This window comes from Taudactylus pleione, unplaced genomic scaffold, assembly GCF_031769625.1.
Source record: "Taudactylus pleione unplaced genomic scaffold, aTauple2 ptg000918l, whole genome shotgun sequence".
Taxonomy (NCBI): Eukaryota; Metazoa; Chordata; class Amphibia; order Anura; family Myobatrachidae; genus Taudactylus; species Taudactylus pleione.
The window spans coordinates 3,059,351-3,085,747 of NW_028285319.1; the positions used below are offsets into that span (position 1 = coordinate 3,059,351).

A 26,397-nucleotide genomic window follows, 5' to 3' on the forward strand; every position below is an offset into this window, starting at 1 on the left:
TAAATAAAAAAAAACATGATCAAGTGCTATGTACTTCAGAACTCTTATCCACTATTTATATAATGATGAAATTCTTATGGGAAAACAGGATCATGACTTTGCATTAATGTGATGGGATCTTGAGAATACACAGAAAATTATTACCATGTACAAAGAAATTGTATTGCTTTTGTGTTTGAATGTTTTTATTATAGGACTAAAATATTTTTTTCCTTGTAAATGCATCTTGAAGGCACAAAAGCATATATAATAGTATAAGTATATGGACTACTATGACCTCCTGAGTACCTGTAAAAGTCAAGCACTATTGCAGGGAAAAACACATCCCCATATATGTGCCATCTCCACTTCATTGAAATAATTGTGTCCCGATAATTAAAATCTTGTTTGAGCATGTAGCTACAGTAGATGCATTCAGGCTAAAAATGCACAATCCTCCCACCAGAAGATGGTTTCTTGTTCTGCCAATCTATAAACGTCTCTGTACATATATGTAGGTGAAATTTGTGCAATAGTAGCTGCTTGATATCACAGGAAGCATACGCACTGCACTTTTGCATGCTCATGAATGAGAGATTATGGAAGGAGCAGGATAGCATAGAATAATAAGAGTGAAGCCCCTGCTTTACATATTCAAGACTTTAAGCATTACATACTATAGCTTAGTACATCTGTGGTAATAAATCAGTGGAACCAAGGATCAGTCTCTAAGGTTTTCTCTTGTACGCCACCGTAGACTTTGCACAGTGCCAATCTCCCATTGCTCCTTCTGTGTTTTGGTGCTGACACCAGCCAATAAAGCCTTAACGCTCCACACTGTAAAGGAACAACTGTTACTTCCAGGTGATCAATCCTATTCCTTCCATCTCATTTACTTTCTTTAAATGCAATTGTATTCAGGCTTATTCTCCCTCTCCTCTGTAAGTGGCAATCATTTACAACTCAATTATAAGGGTCACTATACTGATCTTCTTTGAATTCACAGCTGCATTTAAAACAGTTGACCACACTCTATTCCTACAAATCCCCCATTCTTTTGGCCACTAGACCTATCATCCAACTGGTCTTTCTCTTCATCCACACCAACTTCTTTGGCATGCTCCATGGCTTCTATACTACCCTCAGTGAGCTTATCAGCTCTTTTGGACTCTAATATCACTTGTACACTCAAATTTGCATCTCTTCCCTTTCACCATACAGTAGGTCATATCTTTCCCCCCACAAATGAGGTTCAAGATGGATAGTTAGTCAAAATGTGAACATTTACAATGTCGACATTCATAAGGTCAACATCACAATGTAGACTATATTATAAGGGTACAGTCGTACCCTTATAATAAGGATGCATTGAAAAAAGAACGGCATTCTCCCATAGATAATTCCGGAGAGGGGGCATGGTGTTTAAAGGGCTACAACTCAAAAGCTATTGGTGGAACTGAGCTCAAATTTGGCATGGACGGGTAGAACTGTCGCTCGGTGCTACAGGGAAAAAAAATAAAAAAATGAGGATTTGGAAGTAATCTAAAGTTCCAACCATCAATTTTTTTGGTCACTCTCAATTAGGACCAATTTTCTGCAGTAGTCTATGGAAGATTTTTGGGAAGGCATAAGTCAGGGTACAGGGCAAATTTAGAGTTGGGGTATGTTTTATTAGGTAGCTCTAGTTCCAGGTAAGGTGCTTTTGGGGTTCAGTTAATTAAGAAAGTTAGTTTTCAAACTATTACCTCACAAATGTCCCATTGTATAGATAGGGAGCTTCAACTTGTTGCGCAGCCTCAGTAGGTGCCTCCAGCAGGGAGGTGTACATGACTTCACTTGGGTGCACAAAAATGGCTGTCCTTTGTGGGCATTAGTGGCAACAGCCCCACCAATGGTAGCGGGCGATAGCGATGGCAGGTACCTGGTAACGGTGTGGGAGAGCCAGACGGGGACCCAGCAGAGTGGGGACATCAGCATTGGTGGCTGTGCGGGTGGCATGACCCAGTGGCAGTGGGGGGATCTGGTGGTGGTGCAAGCACTGGCGGGTTGGCACCCATCAGCTGAAGACATCAAAGCCCTGGTGGGTTGGCGCCCACCAGGTGAAGACACCGAAGCCCTGGGGCAGCAGCAGCCATGCAAAAGAGCTTAAAGGCCACCATCCCCCAGGGAAAGACACCAAAGCCCTGGAAGGTTGGTGCCCACCAGGTAAAGACGCTAAAGCCCTAGTGGGCTGGTGCCCGCCAAGCAAAGACAATGAAGCCCTGGGGTGGTGGCGGCCATGGAAAAGAGCTTAAAGGCCGCCATCCCCCAGGTGAAGAAGTAGCAAAATAATTGCAATATTAAAGTGTATTGTGTTTATTTTAATATTTTCTTTGCAGGTGGACTACAGGTGACAGCGGGCCTGTAATGCCCTGCATGCTGGTACTTGTGGTTCTCCAAGGAGGCTTGTTGACACCTGTGGTTCACCTAGAAAGAAAAATATATCTTTATACATGACACTTTACACAATGAACCTGGCACCCACCACCCAGGGGTGCCGAGGATAGCCCAGGGTTAATGTTCGACCGGGGACCCAGTGGAAGGCATTATCCCCCCGCTAGAAAGAGCTCAGTGCTGGTTATGAAAAATACATACTCCTATGCTTTTTGCCCCTGTATTTCCAAAATCAGGACTGGCTCGGCTGAGCCCAGTGCCGATTGTGCTATATACAGGTGACCCCTCCTTCTTTTGTCCCAGTATTTTGACAACCAGGATTGACTCTAAAAAGCCAAGCACTGGTTGTGCTAAATTCAGGGGACCCCTATACTTTTTGTCCCCTGTATTTCACAACCAGGACCGGCAGTGAAAAGCCTGGGGCAGGTTGTACTTTGGGTGGGGGGTGGAGAACCACATCCTTTTTTAATTTTCACATATTAAATTTTTAACATAGATGCATAGATGGCTCTCACTGATACATCCATGCATCTGTGTCTATTGAATTTATTTTCTCAGATGCATGCCCAGCACCAGTGAGCCCCTCTGTCACCCACTGATGCCCCTGTGCACTGCCCCGCTGCTGCCATTGCTCCTCATCCCCCCTGCTGCCACTGTCCTGCACTCCTGCAGTGCTCCCTGCAGCCATCTCTCTCTCTGCATCCCCAAAACACCTCCTGTGTGCTGGGCTTCCTCCACCTGCACTATTTGCTCCTCCAAACCCTGATATTTAATACATTTTAAAAAAGCAATGAAATTCCATAAACAAAAAACCTTACAGTTTCACATGTCCCATTATGGCTTCTTAGACATGATCTGAAATTTCACAAAACCTACTGCATTTCTGGCACTCAAACTTAAAAAAGCAATGAAATTCCAATCATTAAGTCTGACGCCTTAATGGACGTGTTCCTTTCACAATACAGATATGGTATGCCATCACACCCTGTGGTTAACTGCAGATTCAGCATTCTCACAGAGTGAGATTGCTGTCACTCACAAAATGATGGAGCTGCTAATTCACAGAACTGTGTGCTCATTGGAATACACACATGCAGACTATGCAACTGAGATCTGAGCAGATAAGAGTAGGGTGGATGGGGGGAGGAGACAGAGCGGTGTGGGTGGGGCAGACCGAGAGGCGTGGTGAGGGGGGGAGATTAAGCAGTACAGATAAGGGGGAGCCAAAGTGATGCAGATGGGTGAAAAACAGTGGTGCAGATTGGGGGACAGAGCAACGTGGATGGGGTAGAGTGGCATAGACACGGGAGGACAGAGCAGCACAGATAGGTAAAGACAGATTGGTGTGGGTGAGGAATACAGACTAGCACAATGGGAGAAAACACAACAGTAGGATTTGGGGAAGACGGATTGGTGCGGATGGGTGAGAAGGCAGATTAGTGCGGGTAGGAGGGGAAAGACAGAGTGGCACGGTTGGGGGGGACAGAGTGGTGCAGATGGAGGAAGAAAGAGTGGCACAAATGAGAGGAAGACAGAGAGGCATGGCTGGGGGAAGGCAGTCATGCTGATGGAAGGAAACAGAGTGGCACGGATGTAGGAAGACAGGGCAGTGCAGATGGGGAAAGACATATTGGTGCGAATGAGGGCATGCAGACTAGCATAGTTGGGAGACCACACAGCAGTATGGATTGGGGAAGATATAACAGCATGAAAGCATAAAGGGGAAGAAAGTGTACATGCATAGACAGAGAATGATAGTTTTAGCAATTAGGTGGCTGAATGTATATTCTAAATAAGATGTATGTATGGAGTAAGAAGGATGTTGCCCAGTGGGATTGTTGTGGTGACCAAATGGGAAGATTGTAGGCACCAAGTGGGGCATGTAGTTATGAGACCGGCGGCCTTTAAATCTCGACAGCTGAAGCCCGACAAGGGACTTAAGATAGGCATTAAAATACTGATGCCTATCTTAATCCCAGAAGGATGCCTGCCCAAACAAGGTAAGTCTGGGGTATCCTTACAGTTAGCCGTGCGGGGGGGGTTGATGGTTAAGTTTAGGTTACATAGCAGGGTTAGCGTTAGGTTTTGGGGGGAAAGGTTATGGTTAGGCACCCCTAGGGGGGAGGGTTAGGGTTAGGCACTACTGGGGGGGTTAGGTACTAAGTGGGGAGGGTTGGATTTAGGTACAAAGGGTACCGATTCCCCGAGTGGGATGTGTGTGCCACATAACTGTTCAGACCTCAGTTGTATAGACTGCATTTGTCTATTCCAATGAGCACATAATTCTGTGAATTATCAGCTCTACCATTTTGTGAGGGACAGCAATTTCACTCTGTCAGAGTGCTGAATCTGCAGTTAACCACAAGGTGTGATGACACCATATCTGTATTACGCAAGGAACACGTCCATTAATGATTGGAATTTCATCGCTTCTTTAAGTTTGAGTGGCAGAAATTCAGTAAGTCTTGTGAAATTTCAGATCATGTCTTAATGGGACATTTGAAATGGTAAGGCTTTTTGTCTATAGAATATATATATATATATATATCTAATCCAAAAATAATACCTAAATTTTGTGCTTAGAAGATAAGCAGACCTACAGGAGGAACCTCTGTTAGAAGGAACGAATACAACATAAACACACCCAAAATTCCTAAGTGCACAATTTGTGTTAGCAGGTTGCTTGAATGTGAAAGTCCGTCCTCTAATTGTTTATACAAGGTATTCTCCTTTTGAATTGTGTGACATTAAACCATGAGGGATCCTGTGCATATACCCTCCACCAGAAAATCACCAAACAGAAAGCCAAAAAGCCAATTTGGAAAGATACCAAATGTTTATTTTTGATAAAAACATGGGTTCAACATTTAAAAGTTCTGGTTCACATAAACAAAGTAAAAAACATAACATAGATCCAATAAATCAGTGAGCCAATGCCAGTGTAGAGGAGATGTTTTTTTTAGATGCACCCTCAGTTTTAAACAGGTGTGAGCTCAATAGGGAGGGAATCCTAACACAACTGGTCAATGGAACAGTAACTGTTAAACCCTACGCATTTCGTCTTTCAACTTCATCAGGGGTAGGTATAAAAAAAAAGTATTGATAACCCATAGTGGTATGATTTACAGGTAATAATCGAGAGTTGGTGGGTAATGCTGAACTTGAACTGATTAATGAGGAACCAATCGGTTCTAAATATAATCCAAGTATGATAATCAAATATCTACTCCTAATGGGTTCATAGTAAGGATGAGAGTTAAGCTCAAATAGATTTATAACATTTAGTGGGTCAGCGGTAACTGTCCAAAGCTCCTCAAAATGATTCAAAATCTGCAAAGGATCTGGGTATTCCCTTAGTTGAGAGCAAACAGATGTGAACCAGTCTCAAGCTTCCAGGATATATATATATATATATATATATATATATGGTTTTGTTGAACATTAGTAATAAATTTAAAAATGTAAATAAAAAGGTTTTTTTGGATGCATTTAGTAATAAAGATATGGTTGAGGTCTCTACACTCCTAGATTTTGGCATTCCATGACCCTCTGTGTCGACTGTTATATATGTCATATAAGTTACATTCTGTGCTAATGTTAATTATACCTGTTGTTGCTCCAAGATAATTATGATATGATTGTTATTAATCATGTATAGATGTAGTTTGATTGTGTTGTCATATGAGTATTCTTGTATTTGTGTAATTGTTTTTTGTGGGCATTAGCCCTGTGCCTGCACAGGATGGCCGTGGTGATGGTTGGGTGCAAGGTTGTGGTGTCCTGTTGTTAGCCATTGCCATGGTCACCTCTGTCGCGTCATCAGTAGGAGCCCTGAGTGTGACGTAGGTCGCGGCAGACCGGGGCATGCACGTGCTTGTGGAACCCGCCTGCACCTGATGGTGCCGCCTTTTGCTGTGCGCACTTGAGTTGTATTGCCTTATTAGTTTAAAGGTATTTATTTCTGTTCTGGATGGTTAATTACTAGTCCTTTGATGAAGGTAGACGAAACGGCCGTCGGGGCTTGTCCGGGTTCAGTGCATGGCTCCCCGGATATTTTCTTGCATCTGAAGTGTTAAGTACTACCCGTTCTATTTTTGTACCCAGTCGGTATGTGTATCTTCCTACATATGGTGATTTACTATAATGGCTAATTAAATGTTATGATATTTGTGGTGTGCTGGTCCTGGTTCCTTTTTCCCACAATTGGGGCCGCTTGTTATATGGATTTGTCTGACCTGGCACCCACTGTTATGGAATAAGCTGTGTGCGCTCCATTTTTTCTGTATATATATATATATATATATATATATATAGCTCTGAGAAATAGGTGGCACTCAGGACGTCTTTAGTACAAATGTACAAACCCACTGGTTATGCGTCAATGTTTCAGAACTTTAATTTGTTCTTACGTCCAGATATAAAATTTGTACATTTGTACCAAAGACGTCCTGAGTGCCACATACTTCTCAGTGCTATATATTTGTCCCTCAATTGTGAGTGGTAAAGAGGAAGGCACTGGATGCAGCTGTTTATTTTTGGTAACAAGGGAGTGCCAGCCTGAGTACTATATATACTGTACAAATATATATATATATACACATACACACTGTATTTCAATCTTTTTTTCTTACTTGCATTAGGTTAAACTGAAAGCCCAAATTTTGGCATGCTGGCTCATGCATGCACATATTTTATATAATTTAGGCAAATATGTGTGGTGGAATGTAAAATTACTTTAATACTATGTTTACTACTATCAAATTATTGCAAACACATTTTAAAATATATTTAGTTAAAAGAAACAAACTTTATTCTACTTCACGGTTAGCATAATTGCTCAAAATTGTTCCAAGATATTGTAATATTTGCTTATCAGTACATCAGTCTTTGTAAACAAGAACATATTGTCTCCTTTTTAATCCTAAACATTTACTTGCACACTTTTGCTTGTTTCTGCTAAAGGGATACAGTCCAACCATTGATTGGTTTACATCTGTCTTCATCCCAACAACACAATTAGGTCAAATTTGACCAACATTAAAACCCATAACTATCCTACAAGCCTTTCCAGAAGATGATGTAAATTATCATACTCTTTCCAACACAGAGAATGCTGGATAAATGGGGCTTCTAAACAATATGGTGCTACAAAGTATTTATTCAAGCAGGTGATGGTACAGTTGTGTAATTCATCAAAGTTAGATTAACTTATTATACTATTGGCTGGATAAAAAAACACAGGCACAACAGACATTTTAATATAATAAAGCACAATATTATGAAAGCAGATATATAATTTTTGAGCATGTATAATTGATTTGACTCTAAATTCACAGCATTATTATGTTGTTCATCTAAATCACAATTGTTACTTTTGCATTAAATAACTGACTGATTTTATGTTCAGAGATCATAGAATTACAACAGTGCACTTTTCTATGTACATCAATCTTGTGATTCAATAGTTTAGTAGACCAACAGCAATTGGAAATAGTCAGGATAAGTAAACACCTTAAGCACAATAATGATTTTAAACAATGATTTATGACCCTATTTAGCCAGCATGGAACATCATAAGCCATAAAAAAAACTTACAACTATTAGAAATGTTACGATTTTGCATTAAAAGAATGCTTTCAATATTCTATTTTTTGTCTCAAACAAATTTTTCTTTATTCAAGCATGATGAATACAAAGAAAAATTAAAAGATGTACAGTCAATCTGAGTACAGCAAAACACACAAAAAACAAATGTCTGATATGCAACAAAATTAAATGAACAGTTTACTTCAAAACTAGCTGAAGTACCTGGGTTTAAATCTTCAACTTATTACAATTTATTATGTGATGTCATCCAAATCCATCCAGTGGAAGGCCCAAAATAGGCTCCCTGGGTCGGAGTTCTGCCCAACGCACTCTGCGGTGAGGTCTGACGGGACCCCAACCACATTAGGCATCCCAGACCAATTGCCACTCTTTGAAGTTTTCATCCAAATCCATCCAGTAGAAGGCTCAGAACAGGCTCCCTGGGTCAAAGTTCTGCCCAACATCCACAGGTCAAAATTTTGTGTAACATACACTAAAGGGAGGTCTGACCAAGACCTCAAACCCCTAGCATGTCTTTTGTGATCCAATGTTACCACTCTGTGAAGTTTTCGTCTAAATCCATCCAGTGGAAGGCTCACAACAGGCTCCCCTGGTCAAAGTTTTACCCAGCGTAAACCAACTGGAGGTCCAACTGGGACCTCAACCCCCTAGTATGCCTTCTGGGAACCAATGTTACCAAACTGTGAAGTTTTTGTCCAAATCCATCCAGTGAAAAGCTCATAACAGGCTCCCTGGGTCAAAGTTTTGTCCAGCCAACACCAATGAGAGAGGCCCGACAGGGTCCCTAACCCACCTAAAATCTGGCCAGGATCCAAAACCTCAAGTTGGTTTCATCCCAGTCAGTGCAGGGGTGTCCGAAAGCATAACGGGATAGATAATCAAAACAAACAGACCAATTAATTTTATATAAGATTGACACTAAGGAAAATAATGGGGGGATTGAGGAAGGGAGGGTTGGATCTTTGTTTGGTTTCAGGATAAGGGTGGTAAATACTTGGTTGAAACTAAGAAAAGAGGGAGCATCCATTTAATACTATGGAAAAGCACATGAATGGCTGGACTGAGCAGCCATTGGGCCTTGGTGATTTATTTAAATGCATAGTCACTACAATGAATACAAGCTTATATTTGGTTATTTCAGTTTCCAATGCCTCCCTCTGTAAGGTAGTAATACAAGGGTGGTTCACCTCATCCAGCTGTTTAGTCATTAAAATGGGGTCATGCGGAGTGGCTTCATAAATAATAATCCTGAAATGTCCTAGCAATGTCTGAGGTTTAGGTAAGCAAAGTAGAAGAGTGACTATCACAAAGGGCTGTCACATGATGCTTACATTTAAAAGTCTGTCATATTGGCTAATAGGGTACATGTTTTATTACCCCAGTGAAAATATTTTTGTTTGTAGTCCAGTTTCATTTGGGCCTAATCCAGTTAAAAGATGTCCAGCAATTTTCAAGATTGAATATACATAGATTGGGTGCAATCATTAGGGTTTGAGATAATCCCTCAGGCTAGCCTGCATAGATTGTTATAATTCAGTATGTTGGACCATAAACTCCTTATTTTGTTTTGCAACATATGCCAGAATATGTCCCTGCATAACAACTTTAGATGTTTCCCAAAACAAGACAGGGTTGTCCCAATTCTCAAGAGTATCATTCAAAAATTCTGCCCATTTAAATGTAAGGAATCTTTAGAATTGCTAAAAATGAAAAAGGTACTGTATTAGAGGAAGCACCAAACGGAAGGGCGATGGTATTGGGAACTTGTCAATAGTAGTGTCTGATATCATATTAAAGTCCCCACCAAATATTAAGTTAGAATTTACCTTGCTATGCAAGAGTTGGTATATATTCTGACAGAAGGCCTGCAGATCATTATTTGGTACTTATACATTAATGTAAAATTGGTATAATAAATCTAAACATCCAGTAGGATGTATCAAACCTCAGAATCTAAAACAGAATGTAAAATAGTGTAAGGAAGGTGCCCGGCAAAAACCAATTGCTACGCCATAAGACTTAGAATGGTGAGAGGTGGTGAGGCAGGTAAGCTATGTCCGGCCTGAGGTTTTTGATGGACAAAGAGATCCATTTATGTATCAAGGGACTGTTCAGCCCCCTCACATTCCAGGAGATAATTTTGATAGGTGTGTGTGTGAGGGGTTCATGTGATACAGGTATTGATGCCATCATCCCATAATAGGTAACGGAAGTGTAACAGTGGTAGAGAAAACATAAAGATAAGATCCCCCCCTATTCCAGCAAGCAGGAGAAGCCCCAAATATTCCCTAACACACATGGATATGGTTCACCAAACGTAAAATCAATGTAGATAAAAGTAACAATAACAAAAAAACATGGTTCAAGTATTCTAAATGGAACCACTAAACGGTAACAAACATCCTACTGCATAGATAATGCAAACTTTTAATATAAGAAATTAAAGGTTGTAGTAAAAAGCTTCAGTTATGCGTAAACAAAAGAGGAGATAGGAGTTCAATGTTAATTACATGTGGAAATTGTTTCAGTGGAGGTTTTTTTTACATTACTTAGAGTGCACCTAGAAACACGTCTTAACCAAAGAGCAACATTGAAGTGCAAAACAAGATTCTTTCAAAATGTAAAATGAGACCTAATCCCACCAGAGCTGACCTTGTGCACCAATCAAGTTATTTTGTGGAGTAGAAATGCCAATAAAAGCTAATCAAAATTAAGCTCACTGTTGATTGTATTTGAAACTTTGCAAGGAATATATGAACTCACTTTGTTTATACATTCCTCTTAGCCTCCCTTCTGGCTCTTCTTTCAAAGAAACTGTCATCTTGCTCTGCAAACCCATGTGCCTCAGCCAAGGCTGTAACCTGTGTGTAATAGTAGTGCAGCTGCCCAGGTGGCAAGGCCGAGGTGGCGGCACTGTTGCTGTTCCGTGGCATATGTATTTTGCTTGCAGGGTAGCTGGAATAGAAGCCTGCAGATCCTCTGGAAAGCCACCATGTGAATCATTAGGAGACTGCGGGAGCTCAGCTTCCTGGTTCCGGTGGAAGCCCAGCACTCTCTTTGTGATCATGTGCAGGTCGGCCAAGTGTGCATTATCTCTCCGCTATGGCTCTGCCTCACCTAAAATCTTGGTATACAATTAAATGAATAGTTGAGCCAAGGTAGGTATTTCTTATTTACTACTCATGAATGCCCCCCTCACAGAGGTGCCAAGATTCAAGGGTGCCTTATGACAAGGCTGAGATTTCTTTTGTGGCCATATCTCAAACTGTTCAGAAAAACATCTGGAAGTATGACATCTTCTGAGTGCATGGACATAGCTATAGTGGCTGCAAGGGGTGCAGAGGCTTAAGGTACCCCAGATTCAAATCATATAGTTGTCTACCAAGTTACAGAAATTGGTTGATAAGCAATTTTATCCCGCCTTGAAAATAGTCACTTGTATATTGCTTATATACTGTAGGTGTCAGCGGTGGTCACTATCTCTCAGTAAAGCTCTACACTGATCTCCACCTCCCATTTTATCCTCACAGTCATCAGTGAGCCTGGTACCATCAGTCAAAGAGTAGGAGTCTCCTTGATTACAGCCTTTGTGAAGTGAGCTGAGGGGAGATTGAGCTCCGAGATTAGGACTGTCCCCGAAAGGGACAGTGTGCTAATATTAAGAAAATCTCCAATCAAAGCATAATTTACTGCATTAGGAAGTATCTCCCTGAGGTAACAGCAAGTTAGTCCTTGACACCTCCTCCTTCCATGTATTCACACTCACTGGAAACTGTAATCTGCTCAGTATGAAGGCCCTGCAAACTGTCATGCAAGTGTACACATTAATTATCAGTGCCTCCACCCCAAGTTTTTATTTACAACTGAATGTAGTATGCGTATATTAGGGTAACCCCCTTAACAAATATTTATTATATCCCAATCACCTGAATTCTTGTAACTTCTTCTATAAGGTTATATTTAGGTTCTCTATAACATCTATTATATGTGAATAATAATACTGTAGATCTCTTCTTTTCTCTTTCAGATTGCGACTGAAGTCCACTTCCCCCCCCCGACAATAACCTTAAGGTAAGTAAACACCAACACCATTTACTTGTTCTAGCAATATTTTATAGTTTACATTAAAGTGAATATTAACAGGTATATTTATTGTCACTTAAACTTGCTATAATGGTACTTGCAAGTGTTACCATTCATTACTAGATTAAATGGATAAGAGCGTTTGCATAAAAAACATTCATAACATTGTCATTTACCTAGTTTGCAAAAATATACTTCAATGTAAATGGTTTGAAATTACCAAGAATATGAACAAATTAACACAAGCATATGGCAAATTCATTATACCTATGTGGTCTATATATTATTATTTATTATTCCTTTCTCACTATATACTTTACAATAACTACCTAAACATTTATTATACTAATTAACTTTTATATACCCTCGACATGCATAATCCAGGACTTGTTGGTAGCAGTGCTCACAGTAATCCTTACTGACACTGATATACAGCTAAAATGTATCAGTAGAATGTTTGTGATTAAAATGGTAAGTTGCTACTTAATGTCTCATGCTTGAGAGTTAACTTGAGTTAGATTGCAACATTAGTTTCCTGGAAAATAGTTGAAATGTATTCTTCTCTCCAAATAACAATGTAACTTATGTTTCCACATCTACCACATGAGGGAATGAAAGGCAATTATGCAGTACACACAGTCTGTAACCAAGGTCTCTCTAATAAAGAATATTGCCAGTAGTGTTTGCAGATTAGTGAAGTTGTAGCGGAATCCCCTACAGTTTCTAACTATATCCTCTTGGCTGTGATTGTGTACCCTGATTAACTCTTCCTCAGCTCTATGGGAATCCTTTATAATATTTATAACAGCCATATATAATGCTCCCTATGAATTAATGCTGCATTAGTTTATACCTTAGTTCATTTCCTTTACAGCTCATATACTAAGTGAATCTCTGTACTGTAATAACAGGTCTCCTTGTGAGCCAGTAATAGAGTTAACCCTCTAGGTAGTACACCCGGGTAATGCTTTCCATCAGTTACTGAAATAATTTACACTGGGGACAGTGTGCTGTGCTACCTTCAGCCGACATTCAATCCCCATTATTTCTCTCCGCCTCTCTGGGAACTTTGGTATCCTTATGTCTCCAAGCAATGCGTGTAGGTAATTATGGACAGAAAGCCACCCCATCCTCCCAGGAGTCATATGTCTCTCCCTCACAGCCGCGGCTCCCCCTCCTCCACAAGACCCACTCTGCGATAGGGATGGTCATCAGAAGCCCACCATCAAATGATGGCAGTGCTTCCACCATTGAATTTTTTGATACGATGGTAAATAACCATCACATCAAAATAATTAGATGGTAAAAACTATTTATATGAATAGTCAAGGGGCGGTGTTCCGATATATTTCTCTCTCACTATATTCACAGAAACAGCCAATCATTAGCCTGAAGTTTAACCATATTATCAGAGAGATTCAATGTCACTCAGGGAAAGGCCAATCTGACCAGCACTGCACAGACTATGATGATATGGTGGTCACTGCCTGGGTGCTGTGCTAATGCAGTTTTTAGTTCAACAGGTTGTTGTAACCCACCACTGTCTGTGGCTAATTGTATTGTGCACTTAATATTATTATTATTATTATTATTATTATTATTATTTGCCTTCTGAGCTGGTATACATTCACTGATGTCACTTTAGCCTCCTCCTCCTGAGCTCCATGTGAGACTGTCTGTGTCTGTGAGTGACTGCTGCTGCTGCAGGGCCAGGGCTGCACACTGATTGGCTCTCGCTGTCTCAGAGAGCCAATCAGAGCTAGCAATATGACCTGTGTTACCTAGCAGTAGCCTAGATAATGATACACAGCAACCAGGGGAGGTATAGCTTTTAGAATTTAAAGAATAGAAGCCACCATCGGAACACCATCAAATGTTTACCATTCAATGGCAGCAAACATCAAAAAAACACTAATATCGAAAGAAATACATTGATGGTCGGCAAACATTGGCCATCGATGCCCATCCCTACTCTACGATCAGCTCTCCTCCTTCCCCGGGACCTTTAACCTCTGCCTCCATTGGTCTTTAGCTCCGGTAAATCAATGCCACTAATCAGCACTATCTTATTATTCCAATGCCCACATAGGCACCACTTCTTTCTGTCAATTGGCCGCTTCTATTATAGCACTCATGCAGCACCAATGACAAGGACAGTGTGCACAGGAGGGGGAACCCCAGTCTGACTGGCCCCAGCCACGATCCTCTATTTATAACTCCTGGCTCCTATCGGCCTCGCGACCTAACCTTCCTGCCATCTCACGCTACCCTTCCAGAACCATCTCTCCAAGCGCAAGTCCCACTGTTCCCCACCTTCTGAAATAGTATAAAACCCAAACTCTGGATATATTCTTGCTTGGATGAGCTCACAACGTATATACAACACTAAATATACATTTATTTCCGCATAACTATTTATTCAATCATGAATAATACTGATGTATTACCTCATAAACTGTTTTATATATATTGTGATGACTTGGGGTATTTAGCTCAGCAGAGGGTGGATGGGTGCAGTGTTTAGGTGCTTATTGATGGTCCACACACAGCATTCAAGTAAACAAATGATGCTTTTACTTCCAGCTTGTGAATTCAGCATACAGCAAATAACAAACAGAAAATAACAAAACAACCTAGCCCCTGTTTAGGGCATCTAGCTCACTTCTTGAGCCCTCTCTAGTGAGAAGCAGCTAGTCTGCCAACAAAGTCCCTGCCTGCGTCTTGCCGGCCTATTGCCAGCTCCAGCCTGGCTTGGCTTGGCTGCCACAGCTACACAAACACAATCCTGGTGGCCTTCCCTGTATCACACAGATATAGGCCCTGGCTTTCTCAGCCTGCAGCTTTACTGCTTCAATGTCCCATGGTCAGAGAGTTTTGTAGTCCTCCCTTGCCTCCCGCAAGGTCCAGACACCAGCCTCCTGGCACCCAATGGCTTGCTCAGCTTCACTGGGCTCTCTGGCTGTTACAGTCCCAACTAGACTGTCTCCACCAGCCTGACTGCTCGGCCTTCTCATTAGCTCACATCTGAGTTCTCGACACCAGGCAGGTGTATCACCACTCAGTATTTCAACCCTGTGTGGGAGGATCTCTCCAATCCCACATAGAATCTGCTGCTCACCAACGCCATCTCTGGTGATGCTGCCACAATATATATATATATATATATATACATATATATATATATATATATGTATATACTGTGTATGTATGAATGTATATATATATATATATATATATATATATATATATTAGTCATTATTACCTTACTACCTATGTCCCAGTCAGTCAATGTGAGTGCCAGTCGTCACCTCTGAAAATGAAAAGGATCCTACCAGTCTTAGGACTACTAGGCAACCTGTCTTAAAGGCATTTCTATATTGCATCAATGTATAAAGTTGAACTGATAATGCATTTCAGCCAGGAGCAATACATCTTACATAACATGTTGTGATATTGTCTCTAAAATAATGAATATACTTCAAATAAATAATACATAGATAGAACTTGGTTTTCTCTAAGGAACAGTAATAAGTAATAATTATCCAGCATGAAGTTATAAATATTACCTTAATCACCAAATCAAATTTCTGGTGCAAATCTCTACTTATTGGTTTGAGAAGTGAAAGCATTGCTGTTGTACGATCCATATGGAAATATTCAGCATAATTCTCAGGAGTGCCTAGAAGGAGAAGACAATGTTTTGAGTATCTAATTGACAGAGAACAAAAACAGAGATTGTTTATAGCATAGCACCTTATGTATATGGTATGATTTTTCTGTTCAATTTTTAAAGGCATTAAACTTAGCACACTGGAATAAAGAATGCAAGATGGCTTAAGAAAAACAAAACTTAATTTGATCAGAGAGTGACTTCATTTTATGTGATACTGACAGTTCAATACAGTCTCTACTTTTAATAACCTATCAAACAATTAATTGTATAATAGACATAGATTTCTGTAATCTATAACTTGCATGAATGAATGACAAAGGCTATTCCTTGGGATTAGGTATTAAATATTTAGAAGCAGAATCACTGAAGATTCAGAAAAATGAAAGAGTAAGCAAAATAGCATGCATTATGTTGCTTAACTTGCCAATTATTTCATTTGATGTCACCATTTTTTACACTGCAGTACAAGTGAAATAACCAATAATAAAAGCAACAAGAATAAAAATATACTTGTTGACAATTATACAAATTAAATAATGTATCAAGATAATTAGGTTATTTAGTACAATAGAGCATAGGTGTAAATAACAGTTAAAGATTTGTTTAAAGCTAATTGCTGATTGGGTGCTGCGTTTTAATGCACATTTCAACATTGTTTGTAAATAACTCTTATTTTTTAACAGCTTATCTATGGTTTCATCAAGTGTAAAGGTGTGTATCCACTACCCGATTAAACAGGGCGATTGAAAGATAACGACATCATTATCAATCGCTTGTTAATCAGGCATAAATCGGACATGCAAATGTTGGAAATGACCAGCGAGGAGCGCTCCCGCTGGTTGTTTCCGACATCAATCATCGCCCGAACATGCTGGTCAATCTGCCGATAATGACAGATTGACCATGTTTGGGGATGATGGAGAGTACCTACACTGAACGACTGATCATTCAGTGTAGGCACTGCAGGGGATGGGGAACGACGGTACGATTACGATGTCCTAATCGTACTGTCTTCCCAGGGTTGAGTAGTGGTTGAGTGGCATTAGTTTTATAAATAGGCAGATGATTTTGCCATTAGATTTTCAGATAGCGATGGTTGACTTCTTTGCAAGTTTCTTTACGAAGTGTGTTCTCCCGATGTCTGGTCATGTCATGCACAACAATGAGAAACACTGACCCAGCAAAAGTGCTTCTTTGTACATACGCAAACCAGCTCTGCCTTCTGCACATGAAAATAACAGTCTGCATTTATTATATTGGGGATGCTGTGACAGAGCTTCAAAAAAAGTCTTGTCTCGGTGAATGGATACAAGCAAAGTGATAATTACTGCTATCACTTTGCTTCTGTATTCATACCCAGCAAGGCCGGACTGGCCAACTGGCAAATGCCAGAAGGGCCGAGGGCCTGATGGGCCGGACCAGTCTGAAAGTCTGGCCGAGCAGCTCCACCTCCCAATGCTCTGCACGGTCGGGATACTGAGAGACGGGGGTGTGCCGTAAGACCAGGCCTTCGTGTCTCGCAGCACGCCCCTGTGAGATGTAACCATGCCCCGTGAGACTAGGCTACGCCAGTGAGGTGAGGCCACAACACTTTTTATGTGAGTGCACAGAGGGGAAATGCCAGGACTGATTTAGAGCCTCAGTCAGTCCCTGCTACATTGCCCATGCGCAGCCATCGTCCTGCCCATGCGTCAGTGGGGGCCAATGGAGAGGTGTCTGAAGAATCACTTTATGTAAAGAATTGTGATATAGTAGGCTACTTTTGACTAACACTATCTGAAGAGGGAGCTAGGTAAATCTGGCCATTTAGCAGCTCCTATACAAACCCATTTGGGGCTGGACCTTAGGACAGATATCAGCTGCAGTCCCTCCTTGTTAAAACTAGAGGATATGTTGCAATTAATAGGGGAGTGTCCTCACAGCACGTTCCGTCTCTCTGCATGCTGCACTGCTCGGCCGCGCTTTCATGGCCCAGACCAGCCATTCTGGCCATATTCCCTTCTGGCATTTGCCAAAAGTACCAGATGGCCAATCCAGCCCTGGCTCCAGTTATAGAATACTTTCCAAAAGGAATGTAATGATTTACTGTTAATACTTTTTTAATGTTGAGAACTTTTTTGTCTCTGTACAAACTGGATTTGAATTCTAAATAAGACATTCTAATATCAATCATCTGCTTTGTTACCTTAATGAAAGGCTGCATTCTAAATATATTTGTTCATTTATATTGCAAGAAAAGTTTGATGAAAAATCAGATCTTTTCCAACTGTACATATGGAACAATGAAATTGTAATGCATGCATTCAATTTTACATCTTAAAATAGGCTATTTTTAAGAGTGATGTACAAATAAAAGTGGTAGTATAGTTTTGTAATGCTTTACATATTAAGGAAGAAATATATTTTTTATGATAGATAGATATGAGATAGACAGCAGGGGTGAAACTAGGATATTTGGCAAATGAGGCAAGGCAGTAATTCCTCCCTCCCCCCAAAAAACAAAAAAAAAAAAACAGAGGGTTTTCTTCTGAAAAGGGTGTGTGTTTTTTTACGTAAAGTAATGCCCCTTATAACACAATATGCCACAAAGTACTGCCCATTACATCATGCTAGAGATGCTTATATACGTTACACTACGGTAGAGCCCCTTTTACATGTTACATCACAGTAGAGCCTCTTATACAGTACACGGTACACCATAGTAGACCCCCTTATACACATTATGCTATGGTAAATCCCCTTACACACTTTTGCCATGGTAGAGCCCATTATACACATATACCATGTTAGATCCCTTCCACTCTTTCCTCCTCCTCCCTCCTGCTCATCATTCCTTTTGCTCCTCATTACTCCTTGTCCTCATTCTTCCTTCTCATCATTCTTCCTCCTCATTTTTCCTTCTCATAATTCCTCACCCTACTCATTCCTGCTTCTCATCAATCCTCCTCATCATCATTCCTCCTTCTCATCATTTTTCCTCCTATTACCTCCTTCCCATCGTTCCTCCCATAACCCCACACACCCACGCCTCCTCCCATAAGTAGCTATGCTGTTCACTTTTGTTGCTGCGTGGCTCTTCCCAGCAGAAGCCACGGATAGGCTCCTGTTCCCGGTGCAGACACTGCAGAAAATGGGAAGGGGGGGGGGCAGAACTGCAGCACTACCTGCTCTAATATATTAGCAGCAGTGCATCCAACAAAGAGGCAGCCTGGTGCATCGCTACTATTATACATTGCGACAACCAGCGGGTGATCAGTAATGGCAGCGCATACATGGTTAGAGGCAGCCAGTTCCGCCGGCTGCACCACACTAGTTATGGCTGTGTTCCCAGCATCCCCTCAAATCCAAAACCCGGGTCATGTGCCCCCTAGCCCACCCCCTAGTTGCAGCCTTGTAAACAGATACAGTAAAAGATAGACATGCAGACAAATATGAGATGATAGATTTACAACAAGAAAATATGTGCCTGCGCTTGAAAATGAGTAAATGTATAAATGAATCTTCTTGTAAATGATGATGGTTAAGTACTGTATGTTCTTTATAGAATTATTTATTGCTGTTTTATAGAATTAAATGGAGTCACAATGCTCCTCTCTGTAATCAATACATAACAGTGCTTTTAAAGGAAAATGCTGGGGTGGAGCAGGGCAAACAAAGGGAGGGGAGAGACTGATAATAGCCTTGATAAAGTTACTGTGGAGGACGTATAGAATAGAATCAAAAATTCAGGATAATAAAAATTATGTACATGCAAAAGCAACAATAGTCTCGGATAAAAAGAGGAAAAAAATCTGGCAATTAGAAAACAAGGTGCTGTCCAGAGTTTTTGGTTGTTGCGCTCTGGAGGGTCGGCGTCCCATACCCTCCAGTCTGTCAACTTACCCAGTGTTCTGCAGGTGCCGAGGTCCTCTGCAATCCTTGATGGTAAGTCCCGCTGCCTCCTGTTGGAGTGTGTGCCTTGTTACACACTCACTAATGGTCCACCTAGATCAGCCGCAGTTATCTGCCTGAGCCCTCACTCCCCTATGGTCACGTGGTCCCGGCTAATACAGATTGCGCAACCGGCCGCTAAACTCATTTAATTAATTAGATAATAGATAGTTATGAGATACATAGATACAAAATTGATAGTGTGTGAAATTAATCATTGTACAGACATTTATAGATTGATCAAGAAATTGTTAGATATGCAGTCAGGGAAGACAGGGGAGGCAGAGCATCTCCTGTCATACTCCCTATCAGACTGCAAAGTTGTGACTATAAAAATTATTAGCATAATACAGAGGAAGATATTCTTTGTATTATTCTGATTGTTTTCATAGGCAAAACTCACTAAAATTGCAGAACTCTCTGGAAATACAGGGAGAGACGAGACATGAGGCAGTAAGAGCTCAGCCTCGCCTGAGAGCTCAGACACTGCCTTGAGCTGGGTGATGGGCTGCAGAGCAGCCAATAAAGCACAGAAAAAAAGAGCTAATAGAGGCATGCCTCACTGTGTGGGAGTGTGCTTTGAGCTTTGATGGACACCTTTGACGATCAGGTGACCAGTCCAGGAAGTACCCAGCCATTGGAGCTCACTAGCAGCAATATATATATATATATATATATATATATATATAGACACACACATACATAAATAGATTGATAAGTAGCATATAGATAGATGGATAAAACAATATATGACATTCAATACAGAGATAGATTGATAGGTACAGTAGATACATTGACTTGGTACAGAAACAGAGAAACCGTAGAGACAGAAGGTCAGTAATCCTGTTACTTGTCATGCTTATTTACAGATTTCAAACACAAAATTTCCAGAATACATTGACTGAATGCAGATAATAGGCTACAGTAGCAGTATGTGTTTTATTAAAAACATTTTCTTAATTTAAACTAGCACAGACAAAGCACAGTAAGAGCATGTTCTTGTAATGTAATTGTGAGCTGACGTAGATGAATTCTTACCATTGGCCTCTTTTTCTCTAATTACAAACCCAACTATATCCTCCCCTATACCTCCAAACACTCTTCAGTGAGTTGTATACAACCACCTCACCCCCATCCTCTTCCTTCCACGCCCTCATTGACCCACTATAATCTGGTTTATGATCTCTTAATTCATCTGAAACTGTTATCAACTGACTTGACACTTTAGGACAGGCCTGGCTAAACTGTGGCTCTCCAGCTGTTGTGAAACTACAAGTCCCAGCATACCCTTCCACTGATCAGCTGGGAAAGTATGCTGGGACTTGTAGTTTCACAACAGCTGGAGAGCAAGAGGTTGGCCAGAACTGCTCTAGGAGCTCACCTCCTACAGGACTTGTCTTAATGCTCGGTCTGTCTCCACACGACCCTCTCCTTTCCCTCCCAATTGGTGTCCATGGCCTTTTCTTCTTCTCCTTGTACCCTCTTCCCTTGGGGAGCTAATCAACTATTTCAGCCTCCAAAAACACCATACCACCTGCATTGCAGTTGTTCAGTCTTTTAGGTCGCCTAGTCAATAGGCCCCTTTAGTTAGAGCATTACATTTGGGAAAGAGAATTGTGGGAATTTAGAGTAATAATTAGTTTTTTCCAAAACAGCACCCCCACCCCATATATCCTTCCCTCTATTTCCTCCAAACAGCAATTCATACCACCAACCACCTTGACTCCTCTCCACCAGCCCCCAGTTCTCATGAAGGTCTGTTCTCATTATTAAGCTATAGAACTCCTAATTTTGTGACATACGAAGCATACCTGGAAGGCACAAAGGACAGCAAGACTTGCCAGGTAAGTGCAGTGATGCCCGTAAATAGGTGCCACTATCTGATTTCAGGTTGCCACTCTGGCAGGTCAGTTCCAACTGATTGATTAGTAAACTGAAGACGCTGAAGCTCCACCTTTTATGGTCTGCCGTCTCATGGGAGCATTAACTGACATCTGCAACACTTAAAGGTTCAAGTGTCACTAATGGTTAGACACAGCCTTAGGTTTACCACCTTTTCATTTTCCAATTGCTGAACACGGGGCATAAACAGGGATGTGGCCAAAAGTACACTTTATATGCCAGAGCCCCCTCATGCCCTTATATGCCAGCCAAGAGTTCCCTCATTCCCCTTTATATGCCTCGGAGGGGGAAATTCAATTCAATGCGATATTGAATAGCTGTGGGAGGGAGCTCCCGAAGCTATTCAATTCAAAGTGGTGTTTGGGCAGGCTAAGGATTTCTTCTCACACCCCCTGGGGATGCAAGGAGAAATCCGACAAAAGTGCTGGGCGCGCAGCTGTTTTTCTGCTTTGCACGGTCGGCACGTTAATCAGAGAATGCCTGTTCTCACGCCTAAACACCCATGTTAAGTCGCGAGAACCAGCATTCTATGATATAACAGCATGCTGAAATGAATAGCTCTGGGAGCTCCCTCTCAGCGCTATTCAATTCACGTTGCATTGAATTCTCCACAGAGTTCCCTCATGTCCTTATATGCCAGCCAAGAGCCCCATAATGCACTTATGTGCCAGCCCATAGCCCTCTCATGCCCCTTATTATTCTCACAGACCTTCAGTCATGCTCCATAAAATGCCATCCTCAAAGCCCCCTGATATGCCCGTGCAAACCAGATACATTATGCATGCAAAGTTGTGTCAAATACAACAAGTGATACAGGAGGAACATCACAAAACACAAAGTTCAGGTTAAAGGAGGGGGCAGTGCACAAGTGTGGTTCAGCATGGATGAAACCCCCATGGCTCCCTCCCAAGTAAGACAACCCACCTACAGTACCATTAAGTGTCATAGTCAATGACTCAAACAGAGATATTAGTTTCTATACACAACACAAACACTCAAATAGTATTAGAAAAAATGTGGATAATTCTCAGACAACATAGATACATGATTTTTGCAGAAACAGTTGATATAATATCAAGAGATCACTTTATACATATACTGTAGAATTCAGCAATGTAGCCAGTGCACCCTTCCGTTTCTTCATGTGCAATGGCAGCAAGGTTGCATGCTACCATCCCTTTGAGCCATCCGTGGTTATGGACAAAGGGCCCTGGGAGAGAGGCATATGTTGTCTGAGTCCTCCTTGATCTGTCTCTGCGGGGGCCCCCTTGTGTGTCATGAGAAGATACACACTTCTGCACATGCCACCGATCAGTGTGTTGCTGCAGCCAGGTCTGAGGGTGGGGTTCTGAATTAATGGGGATCATCCTTGGTGGAGGAGGGTAGGAATGGCCTTCAATCATCAATAGTTAGCAAACATTGAAAGTTAACTACCGATGGTTTTGTCATTGATGGCAGAGATCCAATGGTTCTCCACCACAGATGATAAAATGGGAACTAATGTTTTTTTCTTTCTTCCAAACAGCATGGAGCTTAGTCCCACTGTATGGTCGGCCACTAAGCCCCAAACCTGATGCCATCCTGCCCCGTGGCCCAGCCCACCCCTGGTGCAGACCTAAATTAATCTTGTGATGTGTATGGCTCAGACTATGGGCCTAAACATGTAGTATTTCCAGACAGTTTTATTTAGCATAAATAAATAAATTCAATATGCCTCCAATTCATAATCAGGCCCATTGTATAAAATACATAATGCTTACAAATTAGATTTAAAGACAGTATGATTACAAATGACTCACCAACTAGAATGTAGAATAGGATGCCAGGACGGTCAGAGACTGGTAAAATATCCTTGTCTTGGTCTTCAGCCTGTATAGGTGGTGTGACATTAATTGGATTCACTCTTGCCTGAAAAATAAAAAAATAAAGAATTTATACTGTAATGTAATAATTGTTTTAGCAGATCTACACATTATGTATTTAGCAGAAAAAAAATTACTTTACTGTAAAAATTGGATTCTGTATGTATAAGAAGTCCTGAGTTTAGACATAGAGCGTTCAGCTGTGCAAAGAATGTTAAAATGTTCACACGACTTTGAAGGCAATTGCAACCAGTATGAGGCCATTACTTTATAATGAATGCCTTTTGCTCAATCTAGTTGCATTTTTCATCATACAAACTCCCCAGAGTATTTAAAACCTAAATATAAAATTGTGACATTTTCAACAATAGTTATAAATAATAATAATAATAATAATAATAATAATAATAATAATATGAATTAATATAGTGTTATTCTTCTATAAGACTCAAGATGCTTTACATTTGAGGGTAATGGCACACAATTCAGTGGAGAATAGTGAATAGTTGCAGTGAGGAGATTCAACATATGCAGAACAGTTATAGTGGCAATACTGAGCAAGACACAAAACACACAAAGTCATCATCAGTTTCCCATATCCCTTAATCTGTTCCCAACCTATGAGGCAGGCATCTTTGGTGCACTAGCAACAGGATAAGAAATGCATAGTGGTTGGAATACAGAAAACATGACTGATACCTACTCTAGATTACAGAATATGCACATTTCATCAATAAGTCAAATACCTAAATAGTACCACGTATTATAAACCCTACTCAATTCATAAGGGCATGAGAGACAGCTATCTCGGGAGATAAACAACACATAGAAATTAGAAATTTGTGCAGACCCCCGTGTTTCAGTTTTCGATTTAAATCATCGTTGTGTTCTGGTTTTGGCAAACCACCCTGAAGTGTTTTGGTTCGGTTTTGGATCTCTTTAAAAATTTATAAAAACACCTACATTTGTGTAACTTGGACTTGTTCTTCCTCCTATAATATTATTAACATGAATAACATTTATTCCCAATCATTTCCAGACAATTTTGACCACCTCACAGAACCTGAAATCACGGACAGGAATTTAAATGCAGTCTAATATAAGCAAGATCCGTTTTTCAGATCAGAGTTCTGGACTTGCGAAAAGACCCGAGTCAGGACTCGGTTAGTCTCTGAACCCCAAAGTTCGGGTATGTTCGGTTTTCAGCATATATAAGGGGGCTCTGGTGGGAGGGTAGAACCAGCCCCACACTGTAGATGAGCTATAGTGGTATCAATAATATAATTGGTGTATAAAAATGTAATGAAAAGTACATGAAGAAAAAACTTAGAATTTTGGGGGAAGGGGTTGGCTAGTCCAAATGTGATTGTTGCTTATTTTTTTACTTCAGGAAGCTGTGAACTTTTGGGCTTTGTTAAAATCTCTGTAAAAACACAAATTGCACAAAAAAGTATGATGTTTGACACCTTCCATACAGTAAAGACAGAGATTATTCTACAAACATCATAAAAATAACTTATTGCGATAGGATTAATATGTACCAACAATAGACATAGTATCAGTGGCCTAGGCCAATCAGTGAGCAATATGTAGCATGTTGGTGATGCACAATGGCATTGATGAGGCAACTAGTCAGTAAAGGGGGAGATTCACAGAGGATGAACTTAAGAAAAACCTGAGGAGTACTCTTATTGTAAACAATATGCAAACATAAGTTGTTTATTACCTATATTAAAAGTTAACTATTGGAGAGATGTATCAAACCTCGGAGAGAGATAAAATGGGAAGAGATACTGTAAAGTACCAAAAAATAAGCATTAGCTAATTGGCTGGTACTTTAGCTCTCTCCACTTTTCCACTTTATCTCTCTCAAAGGTTTCATACTGCTCCCCCTATGTACAGTATATGGGTCCCCACTTGTGGGGATCTCAATAAATAAAGAATTAAATAAAAAATATAAAGCTTAACTTATTATAGTCAAAATTATGAGAAATTGGCACAATTTTAGAATGTGATACATTGTTAATAAAAGCTACGAATACTAATCTTAGTGAGCATTGATCTAATCAAATTGATTAATAATTACTGGAATAACTACTGGAAAGATCAACTGTGCAAAAAAATATTGCTTTATATTTTTATAAGCTGTTTGTAGTTACACACAGGTTCTAGTAAGTCACACCCAAATTAATAAATTGGTTTAATATGTAAGGAGTGTATGGATAGTTGACGCGCTGTTAAAAAGTTGAGTTCTGTTCTGATTATTGCTTTGTGGATGTGTGTAATATTTAGTTTAGAGTGATACTAATCAAATTTATATTTCTTGTGGGATACTTATAGTCACAGCCATGTCAGGAGTGAAAAGCAGGATGGCTTGTGTATGAACAAGTGATGGTATTGCTCATACTGTTATTATTAGTATATTTCATCTCACGGTTTACAGTCCATATGCGGTGTCCCTTTAATCTATATAATTAGGTCTATGATATATAGAGTAGTCAGGTAGTCTAACAGTCTAGACAATTGTACATAAATACATGGAAGGTCATGCACTAAAGATTGATTTGTACAATATTTGAAGAAATTGTTTGTGATTTATGGGTTGATCTCCTAATTTCCTATTATAATAAAATTAACACAATCTATAAATCACCAGTTTCTAAAAGATTCAAAACAGACACTTCAAAATCCCCAGATTTCTCAGTGATAAGTAAGCAACAGGTAAATAATCTATAACATATTAAAATGGTCCATTGTTCTTGTACTGTAAACCACCTAAAAAGTTTCCACTGGTTTTGATATTCAAAATTAATTTAACATCTAGTAAATGATAATATGATAACATTATTTTCCCCTTGAGATCTCAACCCCGATTAATGAATGGGGGCATTGAACTGATTGAGAAAAGCATGGCCTATGGAGTTTTCC

The 26,397-nt window shown here is 40.3% G+C and overlaps 1 protein-coding gene across 1 annotated transcript in view; it reads right to left on the reverse strand.

The window, feature by feature from the left end:
• PCDH15 (protocadherin related 15) overlaps positions 1-26,397 on the reverse strand; it is a 1,543,840-nt gene that overhangs the window by 746,781 nt on the left and 770,662 nt on the right. The window contains exons 9-10 of the mRNA XM_088459638.1: positions 23,407-23,515; positions 15,669-15,781 (exon numbers count right to left, since the gene is read on the reverse strand). Coding sequence (XP_088315764.1) covers positions 15,669-15,781; positions 23,407-23,515 — 222 coding nt within the window. The remainder of the gene's footprint in view (positions 1-15,668; positions 15,782-23,406; positions 23,516-26,397) is intronic.